General features: G+C 43.1%; 1 protein-coding gene across 7 annotated transcripts in view; it reads left to right on the top strand.

Annotated features, from left to right (window-relative positions):
• Positions 1 to 6,856: 6,856 nt before the first annotated feature.
• Positions 6,857 to 16,491, top strand: part of ATRX (ATRX chromatin remodeler) — a 323,761-nt gene continuing 314,126 nt past the window's right edge. For 5 of the 7 annotated variants that reach the window (XM_036902729.2, XM_036902727.2, XM_036902726.2 and 2 more), the window contains exons 1-2: positions 6,857 to 7,109; positions 16,378 to 16,490. In XM_036902729.2, coding sequence (XP_036758624.2) covers positions 7,090 to 7,109; positions 16,378 to 16,490 — 133 coding nt within the window. In that variant the 5' untranslated portion in view covers positions 6,857 to 7,089. Of the gene's footprint in view, positions 7,243 to 16,377; position 16,491 lie in introns of all 7 variants that reach the window. The other 2 variants (XM_036902730.2, XM_036902728.2) reach the window with 2 other exon arrangements.

Raw genomic sequence — 16,491 nt, 5'->3', positions numbered from 1 at the left:
AAACCGGAAACTATTCAATTTTAGAGAACTGATTTGTGACTTGCAGAAATTACCAATGGGCAATGAGATTATAGAACATGAAAGCTGGAAAGGTTTTTAGAGATCATCCAGCCTAACCTCTGTAATGAGGAGGAAATAGACTTAAGAGCTGGTTTATAAGGTACTGTGGATAAAATTGTAACATTTCCAGAATATCTCACCTGGTTTTGGTGCATTTGCATGTCCTCAGGGGTGGAGAGAAGTTCATCTGCCTGTCAGTAGGCAACCGAGGGCATGTCTGAACCTGAGAGGTTTAGGGGAGGGGCTGGCTTGCTATCTTGCTTCTTCCGCCAAGTAGGGGAGAGAGATGGTGCTGCACTAGAGCTTGTAAGCAATAAAAGGCTTTTAAACTTTCTCTCTCCCTTTGACTGATTTCGGTTTTTAGAGGTGTTTTGCCCCGGGATTTCCATTTCCCAGACTTACGTTCTGGCGTAGTCACCAGGGTTCCACTGAACCTGAAATCTGTCATAATGTGTGCAACCTTTGTGAGGGCTGCTCCTGTGGATGGTGGTGATGCCCCAGCGGATGCAGCGGCAGAGGGTGCCGCTTCACCTGTTATTATCCCCCCAGCTGTGGGCTTTCCAATTTGGGAACCCCTAGTGGGGAATTGGTCTAGGGTAAAGTACCTCCTAGAGCAGTGGGGCCTTACCCAGAACTGGGCAAGGGTGGAAACACCGGAAGCTGCAGAATTAGACCTCTGTGAGTTGGAAGGCTGCTTGGAGACCTTAGGGGGCCATGTAGCGGCTGGCATTGTAAGGTCTTTTTTCATCAAGATAGTGGAAGATGTTATACAGGAGAGAGTGGGACAGGCGGGAGAGAGACACACTTCAGCATCGCTTGGAGGAGCTGGGCGATAACCTCTGGGACGCTATTAAAGAAGAGAGATAGTTACTGAAAAGGCAGGTCACGCTCCTAGAAGATTACTTAGCAGCAAGGGGGGAGGCAGCAGGAAAAGCCATGTTGCAGGAGGCCGTTGGGGAGGGGGAGGAAAGAGTAGTGCCTTCAGCCCCGGAAATGGTGGAGGAGGAGCCGTTGGTGGAGGAGTCTGAAGGAGAAGAGGAGGCGGGGCCATTGGTGGATCTGCTACCCAGGCCACCACTGGAGGTACCATCTTCTCCTGTTTTAAAGGCCTGCCCAGCTGTAATTAATAGAAACAAAACAACCACCGGCTCCTCAGGGGGAGGAGAAGCCCCCTCCCCAGGTTGTGGAGCACTCCATCTCCGCCCCTATACCCAGGATGAGCTGGTGGACATGAGCATCTGGTATAGGCAGAGGCCATTGGAATCTCTGCCTACATGGCTTTTATGTCTCTTGGATATGGGGATAGAGAACATTGTTATGTTGGGTACTGAGATGAGTAGAATGGCTTCCCTGACAACTCACTCTTCCCTCCAGCAGTGGTTGCAAAATGCCAGTCATACTTCAGGGAATCAGACACTCCTGGAATGGCTGACAGCTGCCATCAGGGTAGTTTGGCCTAATCAGGGTGATTTACCATATTTTCTCAGTAATTGGAAAACATATGCAGAGCTCTAACAGGTACTGCGGGAATTGGGTATGAAAAATATCATCTATAATATGGATCCCCAAGGCCCTGATGAGGAGGTGTTCACTATAGGAATGAGAAATCTGGTGCTGCATACAGCTCCCACATCTCTCTTTCGGGTCCCTAGTGAATACTCTTGCCCCCCACCTAGGGCAACCCAGAAGTGAGGCTACTCATACTTTAGCAGATCTGGGGGAGGTCGAAATAATAAGGGCATGGAGGGAAGTATAGGCCACGACCAAAAGGAGAAGTGCAAAAGGCCTCATGAAGGTCTTGAGGACCCAGATGTGGGCTGATTTGATAAAGGTCAGGGTAGTGAAAGAAAAACTCGATGGCAGCCCAATAGAATATTGTTAGAACTCTGGCACCAATTAAAGCCAGAGCAGCAGTTCCAGCCACTGAGATCCAGGACATGGAAACCAGAGTCAAGGCCTCATGCCCAGCCTTTGTCAATGCAAAACTTCATGGGAGACAGTACTCAGGATTTGCCTGAGCCCTCACCCCCATAGGAGGATGATTGGGCATTGCCGTTCAACTGAGGTGGGTAGTCAAGGTGCCCACCTTGGGGGATGTGGTGGGGACCAGAGGCCACATGTAGAATTAACAATTCATTGGTCCCCTGTGAATGTACAACGTGTCCTGGTACTGGTGGACACAGGAGTTGAGTGCTCGCTGATTCATGGCAACCCTGAGCATTTTCCTGGGACCCCTGCTGTGATAGATGGCTATGGGGGTAAGGAAATTAGAGTGAAGGAAGCCCAAATCTCATGTGGATAAGGCATTTACCCCCAAAGGAGTATACCATGTACATTTCTCCCATCCCTGAATATATTTTGGGGGTAGATATCCTGCAGGGCCTGTGGTTACAGACCACTGCAGCTGAGTTCAGACTGAGGGTACATGTGGTAAAGGCAGTTCTGAGGGGACATTCTAAGCACCCACCTGTATCTCTGTCTGTACCTTGGTGGGTGATAAATATAAAGCAGTATAAATTGCCTGGGGGGGGCACAAGGAAATTGGGGAAGCTCTACAGGAGTTGGAGAGGGTGAACATCATAAAGCTCCTCACAGTCCTTTTAATTCCCCAGTGTGGCCAGTGAGAAAGCCAGATGGCTCCTGGCATATGACTGTAGACTACAGGGAATTGAATAAAGTCACACTTCCTTTGCAAGCTGCTGTCTCCTCTATAGCAGACATTCTGGACACCCTCAGCCATGAACTGGGAATGTATCATTATGTAGTAGAACTTGCTAATGCTCTCTTCTCTATTGACATAGCACAGGAAAGCCAGTAACAGTGCCTTCATGTGGAAGGCCGGCAGTGGGCATTCACTATCCTTCTGCAGGAGTACCTCCATAGTCTCACCATTCATCATGTGCCTGTAGCCCAGGAATTGGCCACATGGAAGAAACCACAAACAGTGCAGTTGTATCACTACATTTATGATATTATGCACACATTTGATTCTCTTTCAGATTTAGAAGTGGCAGTTCCTAGACTGTTGCAACATCTACAGGAAAAAGGATAGGCTGTGAATAGCACCAAGGTTCAGGGACCTGGTTTGTCTGTCAAATTCTTGGGGGTTGTCTGTTCAGGTAAAACTAAAGTTGTTCCTGAAGCAGTTATAGACAAGGTCCAGGCTTTCCCCACCCCTACCTCTGTGGCAGTATTACAAGATTTTTTGGGTCTTTTGGGCTACTAGAGAGTGTTTATCCTGCACTTGGCACACATTCTGAAGCCCTTACACCGGTTGGTACGAAAGGGCATCAGGTAGGACTGTGCAGCTGCTTTTACTGCTGCCAAGCAGGCAAACAAGGCCGTACAGACTTTGAATGTAATGGACTCATCAAGGCCCTGTGAATGAGATGTTCATGTAACTGAAGATGGTTATAGATGGGGTCTTTGGCAGGTGCTTGAATGGACATGCCAACCAATTGGATTCTGGCCACAACTCTGGAAAGAAGGAGAGGTCTGGCACACCTTGAGAGAGAAGCAACTGGCAGCTGTGGACCATGCCACCGGAACAGCTCCTAGCAAGGTAATAACCACCTAACTGATCGTGGGGTGGTTGCGAGACTGGACCCAAAGGCCATGGAGTGGCATGGCACAGACATCTACACTGATCAAATGGGGTTCATATTTACAGCAGCACAGAGCCTTCTCTACTAGCCCCTTAAGTGGAGAACTCCAACACTTATTGGGACCAGTGACATATACCAGTGGAAAGCAGGAAGAACTTGCTTTTGAGCCATTGGTAACTGAGACTCCTTATCAGTAGAGAAAAGCCCCTATACCTGAGGATGCTTGGTATACAGATGGCTCCAGTCATGGGCAGTCCCCGAAGTGGAGGGCTGTGGCTTTCCATCCTAAGACTGAAACAATATGGATGGAGGATGGAGATGGGGAGAGCAGTCAATGGGCTGAGTTGCGGGCAGTATGGCTCGTGATCACTCAGGAGCCTTCCCCCATAGTTATCTGCACTGACAGCTGGGCCATCTATTGGGGCTTGGCTCTGTGGCTATTGACATGATATCATGCCAACTGGATGGTTGGTCTCCAGACCCTTTGGGGGAAAGATCTGTGGCAAGACCTATAGTCCTCTGGTCAGACTAAGACTGTTACTGTTTATCATGTGACTGTCCATTTGCCTTTGGCATCCCCAGGGAATGATGAAGGAGACACACTGGCCAGGTGTGCTGGCTACAAGGAAAGCCTGCCTTTGATGTGGCCCAGTGGCTACAGAAGCATTTGTTGCACGTGGGGCAAAAGACAATGTGGCCTGCAGCCTGTAGGTGGGGCTTGAAATTGACCTTTGAAGGAGTCAGCAGAGCCGGGTAGGAGTGCCTGTGTGCTCTAAGAGGTACTTACACCGAGTCCCACAGCAGCATGGGATAATAGCAAGGGGGCCAATACCCTTTGTCAGGTGGCAAATAGAGTATGTTGGGCCTCTGCCCATATCAGAAGGATATCAGTATGCCATGATTTGTGTGGACACAGCTACTGGACAATTGGTTGCTTTTCCTGCACATCGTGCAGATCAGCAAACCACCAACAGGGGCCTGGAGCATCTCTTTGCAGCCTATGGCTGGCTGCAGGTGATTGAGAGCGATCAAGGCACCCACTTTACTGGATATGTGTTACAAGAATGGGTGCAGCAATTAGGAATAATGTGGAAATTTCATGTACCATGTAATCCTACCGGGGCAGGCATGATAGAGAGGTACAACGGTTTGTTAAAATCTGGTCTGAAGTCAGACACCAATAGTCTACAGGGTTGGTCAGTTCGCCTATGGACAGTGACAAATGAGAAGCCATGTAAAGGAGCTTTGAACCCTGTGGATATGCTTACACACCTTGCTGCCTCTCCTATACAATTGTACGACCAAACCAAAGAAGAGTTATTGAAGCCAGGATATGGCCAGCAGAGCAACATCCTGCTGCCAACCCCTCCTGCATTAAGTCCTGGAGACACTATTGAATGGACCTGGCACTGGACATTTTGATACATGGACCAGCGATGGCTGGCCCTTCTGGCACCTTGGGGGAAAGGCTGAGAAGCTGGCCTCCTGTGTATTCCTGGAATAACAACTGAATGGCCCCCAAAGGTCATGGGAGTGTCCCCAAAACATCCAGGAGGTAAGAGCATCTTGCAGGGAAGTTTTATTTTATCTTTATGGCCAGTGCATGTACCTCCCATAGCCCTATATATTGACCCATCTGTAACTCCCACAGGGAGGGGTGTGAAAGTCTGGTATCCTAGACCAGGACAAGATCCCATTCCTGCCACTGTTTTATCACAAGACCACTCTCTTGCATGCATCCTACTTGATAGACAAGATTTGCCTATGCTGGTGTCATTAAAACATGTATCTTATCAACCTTAAGGTTATTTTCTCCGACAGTCCTTGTGGCATGAATGCACCCCCTGGCAGCAGCTGCACATGATCGTTGCTCTGAACCCTCAGCTACTGCCTGCCTATGGAATGGACTAGCTATGGACTTAATCTGTTTAAGACTTGGAACCTAGCTGAATCCTCAGGCTTGAGGATTGTCATGATTTTATTGTTGTTGCTATTGTAGTCATTAGTCTCGTCACAATGCTCCAGTTTTCTTGCCCAGGGACCATTGTGGAAGAGGTGGAACGCGTAGGTGGTGAGGCAAGATTTCTGGAAGGTGGCCTGTTAACTTTTCCAGAATACCTTGCCTGGCTTTGGTGCATTTGCTTATCTTCAGGGGTGGAGAGAAGTTCATCTCCATGTCAATGGGTAATTACCTGGGCAACCGAGGGCGTGTCTGAACCTGATAGGTTTAGGGGAGGGGCTGGCTTTCTTGCTTGCTTCTTCCGGAGCAGGGGGGAGAGATGGCAATGGACTGCAGCTTGCAAACAATAAACGGTTTTTAAACTTTATTTCTCTCTTTAACTGATTTCGGTTTTTAGAGGTATTTTGCCCCGGGATTTCCTTTCCCTAGACTTACAGGTACACATTACGTCGGACTAGGGAAACGGTCTGTGTGTGTGTGTGTGTGTGTGTGTGTGTGTGTGTGTGTGTGTGTGTGCCAAGAGGCGCTATGGAGTTTACTCAATATTGAGATAAATATATTAAGGTCTCAAGCTGGTTTTATGTTGTATATGTATTTATAACATATACTATATGTTTGATATATAATTTAAAGACTTCTGTCAATATGTTTATATTATGTGTATTTATATATTATATATTTTTGTAAGCGTGCTGAAAATTATGTATAAAACATCCAGGAAGCAAAGAACTTGATGATAACCTGGAATATAGGAAAAAATATGCAGGATGGCCATAGATATTAGTGGTTAAGAGCGCAGTATTTGGTTTGAATCTTGGCTTCAATACTGTGAGACTTCGTATTTTAGTTAGCTCATCTGTAGAATCTAGGTAAAAAGCCTCTGTCCGCCTCAAAGTATATACAGATTATATGAAATAATCCGGATAAAGGATTAATATAGTGCTGGGCATACCGTAAACTAAATAAATGTAAACTGCTCTTATGGTTTTGTCAATATGTCAAAGAAAAGAGGATGGGTCAAACAGCATTTTCAGAATAAAGTCAAAATACGTCACTAGAACTTTCAGGTCAATGGGACTGAACTGGAATCTCTCCAAAAGGGTGGAGGGAGTCTATGACGTAGACCGCCTTAGCAACAGGCCCCCAAAGAAGGTGAATTTCCTTAGCCAATGAGAGTCTGATTTGCGGAGGCGGTAGCCAATAGACGGAAAGAGGAAGAGGGAGGCCTCGCCAGTTCTCCTGCCTGAGCCTCGGCCCAACAAAATGGCGGTGGCGGCGGCGTCGCTTTGTTCCCGCGGCTCCTGCGGCGGTGGCCGCGATAGCCGCCTTTGAGCTGTGGGGAGGATTCAGCACCAACTGTAGTGTCGGCAAAGAGTCCAGTGCATTTCTATTGTAACCGGGCCCTGGCGAGCGGAGCGCGGAGCCCTGCGGTTGCCGAAGCCGACTAGGCGTTGAAGCGAAAACATGACTGCTGAGCCCATGAGGTGAAACACAACCCCGTCTCACGGGTCGCCGCGGTCTGGGCCTACGCGCCTTTTGAGTAGGGTGTTTGGCAAAGCTTTGGAATGGTGCGTTAGGCCTGTGTGTTAGCGGGAAGAGACATCGTTTTCTCTTCAGGTGGGAAGGGTTTCGGGGTTCGGGCGGTAGGATGTAACCCGGGCGGGGGCGGGGGTGGGGGTGGGGCACGGCCTGGCGTGTCGTGCGCTTCCTCCAACCTTCCTCAACCCGTAAAAGCTTAGTTAACCTCCTCTGTTTGTTCTTTGGTGCCTGTGGAAATGAGACCCAGAGGTCGGAGGCTGTTTTTGGTATCCCGGTCATCCTTAATCTTTGGGCCTAAAACTGCGCGGGGAAGAAGGGGGTGAGGGGTGAGAAGAGGGGGAGGGGCGGTCGGGAGGATGTGAGATCCTGGGACTACTAGGTGGCCTTCAGGTGGCCGGACGTCGCAGTACCCCGGTCTTGCGGGTTTTTTTTTTGGTATATAGTCTCTGGGGGCAAGCTCTCTTTTAGGGATGAACGGGTGGGTAGTGCCAGGTATTTACCTTCCTTCTCTACTCCAGTTCCTGTAAGATATCCTCGGGTTTACCTCTAGGCAAGGGGGTTCTGACGCAGGGTTTTGCCTCGAGAGGCCCCCAGTGTACTACTTTCTGTAAAGTCCAGCGTTAATGGGTGGTAGGGCAGATCTCGGATGTTTCTCCACTTTTTGGGCAAATTTAGAAGAGAAGTAATTAGTAAATGAATTTTTGTTAATTTATTTTCTCCATGAGGAATGGGGAGCAGGTTGACGGGAAGTAAGATTTATTGCAAGGGAAGCTCTTCCTGGCAGGCCGCCTCTTACCAATTGAGTACATTTATTAGGTTGAGGCCGTTTTTCTCTTCTGCTTCTGTTTGCCTCTTGATAGTGTCTAAAAATACGGTTGTTAATAGAAAATGTATACCACTTTTACACAGGTGGCTGGCTGGCTTTTCAGGCAGTTTGACATTTGGCTTTTCATCCCTTGTGAATTAAGTAATTTTTCTGTTGTGAGATGTATCCTTGGCTCCTAGTGTCAAAATACAAGGTGCATGGATCAGAATTGCATTCGTAGTGGGCCAAATGTGCCTTTGAGTAACTGTTAGGATGGCATACGTTTTTAGAGTACTTTAGCTAGCATGTAGAATTTTTTTTTTTAGCATGTAGAATTTGAGAATGAGCCTATGATACTTATTATACTGTTTTTTTCCTTATCAACGAGCAGTAGATAAATGTTTTCCCTCTCCTGAGAAAAAACACTTTACTTCTTAGATTATATATATAATAGATCGAGCCCTAGTTGTGTATAAAGATTGTGGCCTTGGTTTCTCACTTTGCTTTAATTGGTACAAGTACAATAAATCTGTATTTGTGGGGTATTGGGCACATAAGAGGAACCCAGTAAAACTTGTTGGCTGGTTATTATAAGGTGCTTATGTTAATGTACATGAAGGGTGTTCATATTTACAGTTAAATATGACCTCTGGATTTTACTAAGTCTCACAAAATGTTCATTTGAAACCATAGGTTGAACTTGGATTTTCTCCCATTCTTGGGTGAACAAATTAGTTATGTTATCTAATTAGTCTGACTAAATAGTTACCTGTTAGTCTCTGAATAGAATTACTCATTTTATGCCAGGGTCAATTTTCCTTATCTGTCTTGAATTTTTGTAGATCTTGGTGATAAGAATAATAATCATAACTAAAATTGAGTGCTTCTTGTTGGCCTTTACCTGTATAATCTTGATTAATTCTCAGAACAACTCTATGACATGGGTACTAGGTATTCCCATTTTATAGATCAGGAAACTGAGGCACAGAAAGGTAAAAAAACTGGACAAAATCTATTCATTTTGTAAAGTATGGGGCTAGAATTGAACCCAGTCTTGACTCCAGATTTAGGTTCTCAACCACAAGGCGTTAACACCTTCTTGAGCTGCCAGATCTAAGGTGATTATGACCATTTTAATTTAGCCCAAGTATTACAGTGGAAGAAGTTAATGTTAGCTACTTTTGTAGTCATTTGTTGTAGGTCCTTCAGTTTGGAGCTGTTTACAATATTTTGCTTTTTAGGTCCAGTTGAGATAGTGAGATAACTGAAACATTTAGTTTTAGGGGAGATTTAAGTTATGTGGAAAATCCTTTATAAAGAGCCACATATATAAATGTATAGAATCAACTTAAAATAGTGTGATGCTCCTTGGTTTAACTATGAAAGATCTCCAAGTGGTTGTTCGGAAGAACTGTCTGAGGCTGAGGTGTCATTTATCTCAAGCCATAATCGTAGTTAAAAGGATAATCTGACAGGTAATGCTTGAGTTAGTTGGACCCACAGTACTGAATCATTTTTGATTCTTTTCTACTGTGAGACAAATAATATGAGCAATTCTGTGCATTATCATTACTTTTATTTTACACAGTAACAGATTTTTTCTTTATATCTTTCAAGCACTTAAAAATAAGAATAAAGTTCTAATTTTTACTTGTGTTTATAAAAAAGGAAATTAGGATTCTGGTGAAAAATAGTCAAAAGGCAATTATTGGTTGGTATGAAAAGAAAGTTGTGATTTTAATTTTGATTGGGCCAGTTCTCATTGGCAACTCTGGTGTAGTTGCTGTGAGCTTTCAGTTATATGTTGTATTTCTAAAGAGAAGATAAATGGAGTACTTGAAGGAATTTCTATACTGGGGCAAATTTTTCCGTAAGAAACTGTGTGTATTTGTCCATATTTCACTTTTGTATTCTGACTAAATTTGTGGAGTAGATGACAGGATACAGGCAGTTTTTGGGTTTAGATGGAGTCCTTTTCCCCAGACCTTGAATACTGTCTTCAGCATTGGTAGAAGCTATTCCAATGGTTTAGTTTAAGTCTTTGGAAAATGATGTGTACATCTTCCTTTAGAAATATTGAATATAGCAGGGCAGTAAAAACAGTGTCTAAGCAGGATTTCTCTGTACTTGTATCCTAATGCTTTTCTTACGATTGGCTTGATAGCTAACATGCACGATGTTTAACCTCAGTTCCCCCATCTGTAAAATGGGAATAAGTTTAATAGATACTGATAAAGCTTGCAGTTGTTCTGGGGGAGGTACAGTGTTTTCAACAGTTGTTCTTAAAAGACAATAATCTAAAGCTCTTTGGGGCCTTTGTAAATTTTAACTGTTATAAGAGTATAAAGAGACCCTGAGACTTAGTTTGAGAATTAATGGTGAAGAGCAGTGAACAGTGAACTCAGCCAAATACAGGTTTTCTAGTCAGAGCTCTGCTGCTTAACTGATTGTATGACCTTGGAGAAATCACTTATCCTTTCTAGTCCTCACCTTTGTCATTTCTAAAATGAACTTGCACTACATGTTCAATAAAATTATTAAAAAAGAATCCTGCTTATGTGAGTTTCAATCATTTTCTAATTTTATTTGCCTTTCTGAGGGGAAGTTTCTTTGTTCAGTGTATGCATATCTTTTTTTTACACTCATTTAAAAAAAATTTTGGTATCATTAATCTACAGTGACATGAGGAACATTATGTTTACTAAGCTCCCCCTTCACCAAGTCCCCCCACAAACCCCATTACAGTTACTGGCCATCAGCGTAGTAAGATGCTGTAAAGTCACTACTTGTCTTCTCTGTGTTGCACAGCCCTCCCCGTGCCTCCCCCACATTGTACGTGCTAATCGTAATGCCCCCTTTATTCCCCCGCCCTTATCCCTGCCTTCCCACCCATCCTCCCCAGTCCCTTTCCCTTTGGTAACTGTTAGTCCATTCTTGGGTTCTGTAATTCTGCTGCTGTTTTGTTCCTTCAGTTTTTTCTTTGTTCTTATACTCCACTGATGAGTGAAATCATTTGGTACTTGTCTTTCTCCACCTGGCTTATTTCCCTGAGCATAACCACCTCTGGCTCCATCCATGTTGTTGCAAATGGTAGAATTTGTTTTCTTCTTATGGCTGAATAATATTCCATTGTGTATATGTATCACATCTTCTTTATCCATTCATCTACTGATGGACACTTAGGTTGCTTCCATTTCTTGGCTATTGTAAATAGTGCTGCGATAAACATAGGGGTGCATCTGTCTTTTTCAAACTGGGCTGCTGCATTCTTAGGGTAAATTCCTAGAAGTGGAATTCCTGGGTCAAATGGTATTTCTATTTTGAGCATTTTGAGGAACCTCCATACTGCTTTCCACAATGTTGAACTAATTTACATTCCCACCAGCAGTGTAGGAGGGTTCCCCTCTCTCTGCAACCTTGCTGACATTTGTTGTTGTTTGTCTTTTGGATGGTGGCGATCCTTACTGGTGTGAGGTGATATCTCATTGTGGTTTTAATTTGCATTTCTCTGATGATTAGCGATGTGGAGCATCTTTTCATGTGTCTGTTGGCCATCTGAATTTCTTCTTTGGAGAAGTGTCTGTTCAGATCCTGTGCCCATTTTTTAATTGGCTTATTTGCTTTTTGTTTGTTGAGGTGTGTGAGCTCTGTATATAATTTGGATGTCAACCCTTTATCGGATATGTCATTTATGAGTATATTCTCCCATACTGTATGATGTCTTTTTGTTCTACTGATGGTTTCCTTTGCCTTACAGAAGCTTTTTAGTTTGATGTAGTCCCACTTGTTCATTTTTGTTTGTGTTTTCCTTGCCTAGGGAGATATGTTCATGAAGAAGTTGCTCATGTTTATGTCCAAGGGATTTTTGCCTATATTTTTCCTAAGGGTTTTATGGTTTCATGACTTAAATTCAGCTCTTGGATCCATTTTGAGTTTACTTTTGTGGATGGGGTTAGACAATGATCCAGTTTCATTCTCTTACATGTAGCTGTCGAGTTTTGCCAACAACAGCTGTTGAAGAGGCTGTCATTTCCCCATTGTATGTACATGGCTCCTTTATCATATATTAATTGATCATATATGTTTCGGTTAATATCTGGCCTCTCTGTTCTGTTCCACTGGTCTGTGGGTCTGTTGTTGTGCCAGTACCAAATTGTCTTGATTACTGTGGCTTTGTGGTAGAACTTGAAGTCAGGGAGCGTAATTCCCCCTGCTTTATTCTTCCTTCTCAGGATTGCTTTGGGTATTGAGGGTCTTTTGTAGTTCCATATGAATTTTAGAACTATTTACTCTTGTTCATTGAAGAATGCTGTAGGTATTTTGATAGAGATTGCATTGAATCTTTAGATTGCCTTAGGCAGGTTGGCCATTTTGACGATATTAATTCTTCCTACCCAAGAGCATGGGATGAGTTTCCATTTGTTAGTGTCCTCTTTAATTTCTCTTAAGAGGGTCTTGTAGTTTTCAGTGTATAGGTCTTTCACTTCCTTGGTTAGGTTTATTCCTAGGTATTTTATTGTTTTTGATGCAATTGTGAATGGAATTGTTTTCCTGATTTCTCTTTCTGCTAGTTCATCGCTAGTGTATAGGAATGCAACAGATTTCTGTGTATTAATTTTGTATCCCGCAACTTTGCTGAATTCAGGTATTAGATCTGGTAGTTTTGGAGTGGATTCTTTAGGGTTTTTTATATACAATATCAAGTCATCTGTGAACAGGGTCAGTTTGACTTCTTCCTTGCCAGTCTGGATGCCCTTTATTTCTTTGTGTTGTCTGATTGCTGTGGCTAGGACCTCCAGAACTACATTGAATAAAAGTAGGGGAATGGGCATCCTTGTCTTGTTCCTGATGTTAAAGGAAAAGCTTTCAGCTTCTCATTGTTAAGTATAATGTTGGCTGTGGGTTTGTCATATATGGCCTTTATTATGTTGAGGTACTTGCCCTCTGTAGCCATTTTGTTGAGAGTTTTTATAATGAATGGATGTTGAATTTTGTCGAATGCTTTTTCAGCATCTATGGAGATTTTCCTGTGTTTTTTGTCCTTCTTTTTGTTGATGTGGTGGATGATGTTGATGGATTTTCGAATGTTGTACCATCCTTGCATCCCTGGGATGAATCCCACTTGATCATGTACCATCCTTGCATCCCTGGGATGAATCCCACTTGATCATGATGTATGATCCTTTTGATGTATTTTTGAATTCGGCTTGCTAATATTTTGTTGAGTTTTTTTTGCATCTATGTTCATGAGAGATATTGGTCTGTAATTTTCTTTTATTGTGGTGTCTTTGCCTGGTTTTGGTGGTAGAGTGATGTTGGCCTCGTAGAATGAATTTGGGAGTATTCTCTCCTCTTCTACTTTTTGGAAAACTTTAAGGAGGTCTTCACTAAATGTTTGATAAAATTCTGTAGTGAAACCATCTGGTCCAGAGGTTTTGTTCTTAGGTAGTTTTTTGACTACCATTTCAATTTCTTTGCTGGTAATTGGTCTTTTCAGATTTTCTGTTACTTCCTGGGTCAGCCTTCGAAGGTTGTATTTTTCTAGAAAGTTGTCCATTTCTTCTAGGTTATCCAGTTCGTTACCATATAATTTTTCACAGTATTCTCTCATAATTCTTTGTATTTCTGTGATGTCTGTAGTTATTTTTCCTTTGTCATTTATTATTCTGTTTATGTGTGTAGATTCTCTTTTTTTCATGATTAGTCTGGTTAGTGGTTTATTTATTTTGTTTATTTTCTTGAAGAACCAGCTCTTGCTTTCATTGATTCTTTCTATTGTTTTATTCTTCTCAGTTTTATTTCTGCTTTAATCTTTATTATGTCCCTCCTTGTGCTGACTTTGGGCCTCATTTGTTCTTCCTTTTCCAGTTTCATTAATGTTGTGTTTAGACTGCTTATATGGGATTGTTCTTCTTTCCAGAGGTAGGCCTGTGTTGCAATATATTTCTCTCTTAGCAAGGCCTTCGCTGCATTCCACCCATTTTGTGTTGTTGAATTATTGTTGTCATTTGTCTCCATATATTGCTTGTTCTCTGTTTTTGTTTGGTCATTGATCCATTGAGTATTTAGGAGCATGTTATTACGCCTCTGTGTTTTTGTTGGCTTTTTTGTTTTCTTTGTGTAATTTATTTCTAGTTTCATACCTTTGTGATCTGAGAAGCTGGTTGGTACAATTTCAATTAATCTCTCCAAATTTGAATGGTAATATTACTGGTTTAAGGTCCTTCTGTTTCAGTACATTAAATATTTCATACTTCTCCCTTCTCGCCTGTAAAGTTTTTGCTGAGTAGTGTGTTGATAGCCTGATGCAGTTTCCCTTATATGTAATCTTTTTTCTCTCTCTGGACTGCTTTGTATATATACCCTTCTCCTTAATCTTAAAGTTTGTCATTTAATTATTACATGTCTTGATCTCATCTTCCTGGGGTTCCTTTTGTTAGGGGCTGTCTGTATTTCTAGGAGCTCAGTGTCTTTCTTTCCATAGATTTTGAAAGTTTTACAGAATTATTTCTTCAAAGGGAATCTGTCCTTTTGTCTCTTCTTATGGTGCCCTGTTATGCAAATACTGTTTCATTTGGAGTTGTCACACCACTCTCTTAGTGTTTTTTCATTCTTGGAGACTCTTTTTCCTGTTCCTCAGCTTTGTGTGTCCCTGTCCTCTAATTTCCATCTCACTGATTGTCTTCTCTACTTAGAGCAATCTATTATTCATTCCCTCCTTTGTATATTTCATTTCAGTTACTGTATTCTGAAGCTCTGAGTGGCTCTTTTTCAGCTTTTATTCCTTTGTTGAAGTCCTTCTGAGATCTTCTCCACTTTTCCACATATCATATGACTATTATTTTGAAGTCTTTATCAAGAAGATTGGTAGTCTCTGCTTCCTTTAGCCTTCTTTCTGGTGTCTTGTTCTTTAGTTTTGTTTGGAAAATATTCCTTTGCCTCATCATTTTGTCTTTGTTACTGTATTTCTAATATGTTGATCCACTCTGCTTCCTGGTCTAGAGAGTAATGGCTTTATTAAGGTGTCTTGTACCCAGAAGCTCAAGGCTTTTACTCACCTGTGCCTGGTTGTTTTATGCATTGGAGCCCGGGTTGCTGTTCTTTGTCTGTGGGTGCCTCCATTTTGTCTGTGTGTTGGCAGTGGTCTGTCTCACTGCTCCCTAGACAATAGTTTGTTTGCTTCAGCTGGCCCTTTGTGAGCAAAGTAGCTGCATTTTGGAGATTGTTCTTGGGGGCTGCCCTCCGTGTGCCCTGCTGTAGTCGTACTGCTGAAGGGTTAATCAGGTGGTCATGTACCTCTTGGGTTAGTATGCAGCGGTGAGTCACACAGTGGGAGGATGCTTGGTAGCATGGCAGCGGAGGGGTGTGCAGCACACTGCTAGGCCACTGGCGAGGCAGAGGAAACGTTTAGACCTGGCACTTACACATGCATTTCCAGTTGGGCTGAGATTAGGCTGAGAAAGCTAGGAAAGCCTCCCTGTACCTGCCAGTAAGCAAAGGGTCTGATGCTGGTGGACCATGTAGGCAGTGCGCAGGGATGGATCATTTGCAGTTCCCATGAGTGCCCTGTCTGTTGGGCTTGTGGAGGGCTTGGGAAGTGTCATCCATCTGCCCTTTCTCCTGCAGAGATAGCGCCATCCAGCCCTCACCCTTCTGGCTCCCTTCCCACTGCTGGAAGATCTTTCAAGCTGCTGCTTCTGTTTTGGGTCTCAGTCGTACAGAGCAAGTGTGTTTGTCTTCCACAAGTGGCTAGAATCTTAGCCTCCCAGAGTGTTCCAACTCTCCCTGGTGTCCAGCCCTGCTAATCACAAAAACCCAATGCAGTGTGAATTCTTGTTCCCAGAGTTGATCTCTGGGGTCAGGTGTGCAGAGTTCCTGGGTGCCTATCCCCTGCCTGCTCTGTTCCTCCTCCTCGTGCTTCTGGCATGGGATGGACTAAGGGCTTGGTTCCACTCCATTACAGCTCTGCTACTGTACACTTCTCTGTGTGATCTTCTCTTCTACACCAGGTGTAGGTGGTCTGTTCTGTAGTCTTCAGGTCATTTTCAGGTTTTGTTGTATTTTCTGTAGTTGCTTCCTTTGTGTGTTGTGGGAGGAGGTTTTAGCCTTGCCTTCCTACTGTGCCATCTCTTTTCTCCCAATTCCTAATTATTGTTTTAAATAATGTAAATTAAATCTGATAATATCAGTATTTTCCTTGAATTATATTTTGATCATAAATAAAGGTACAGGTAGATTGTGTTACTATGTTTTCATACCCTCAATGAAATAAAATTCATTTCATTTTCATTTTGAAGGTATATTTTTTCAGACCACTTAAAATATACATATGTTTCAAGTTTGGTAGAACTTTATATTTAAATGATTACTTGCTAATAAGGCAGTTCTTTATATTTTTGTTTTGATAGTGAAAGCAGGTTGAATACATTGGTGCAGAAGCTTCATGACTTCCTGGCACAGTCATCAGAGGAATCTGAAGAAACAAGTTCTCCTCCAAGAGTTGCAATGAACCAAAGCACAGG

Source organism: Manis pentadactyla, chromosome X (genome assembly GCF_030020395.1).
Source record: "Manis pentadactyla isolate mManPen7 chromosome X, mManPen7.hap1, whole genome shotgun sequence".
NCBI lineage: Eukaryota > Metazoa > Chordata > Mammalia > Pholidota > Manidae > Manis > Manis pentadactyla.
Note: the sequence above shows the minus strand (reverse complement) of the source record. Positions and strands in the feature narration are given on the sequence as shown.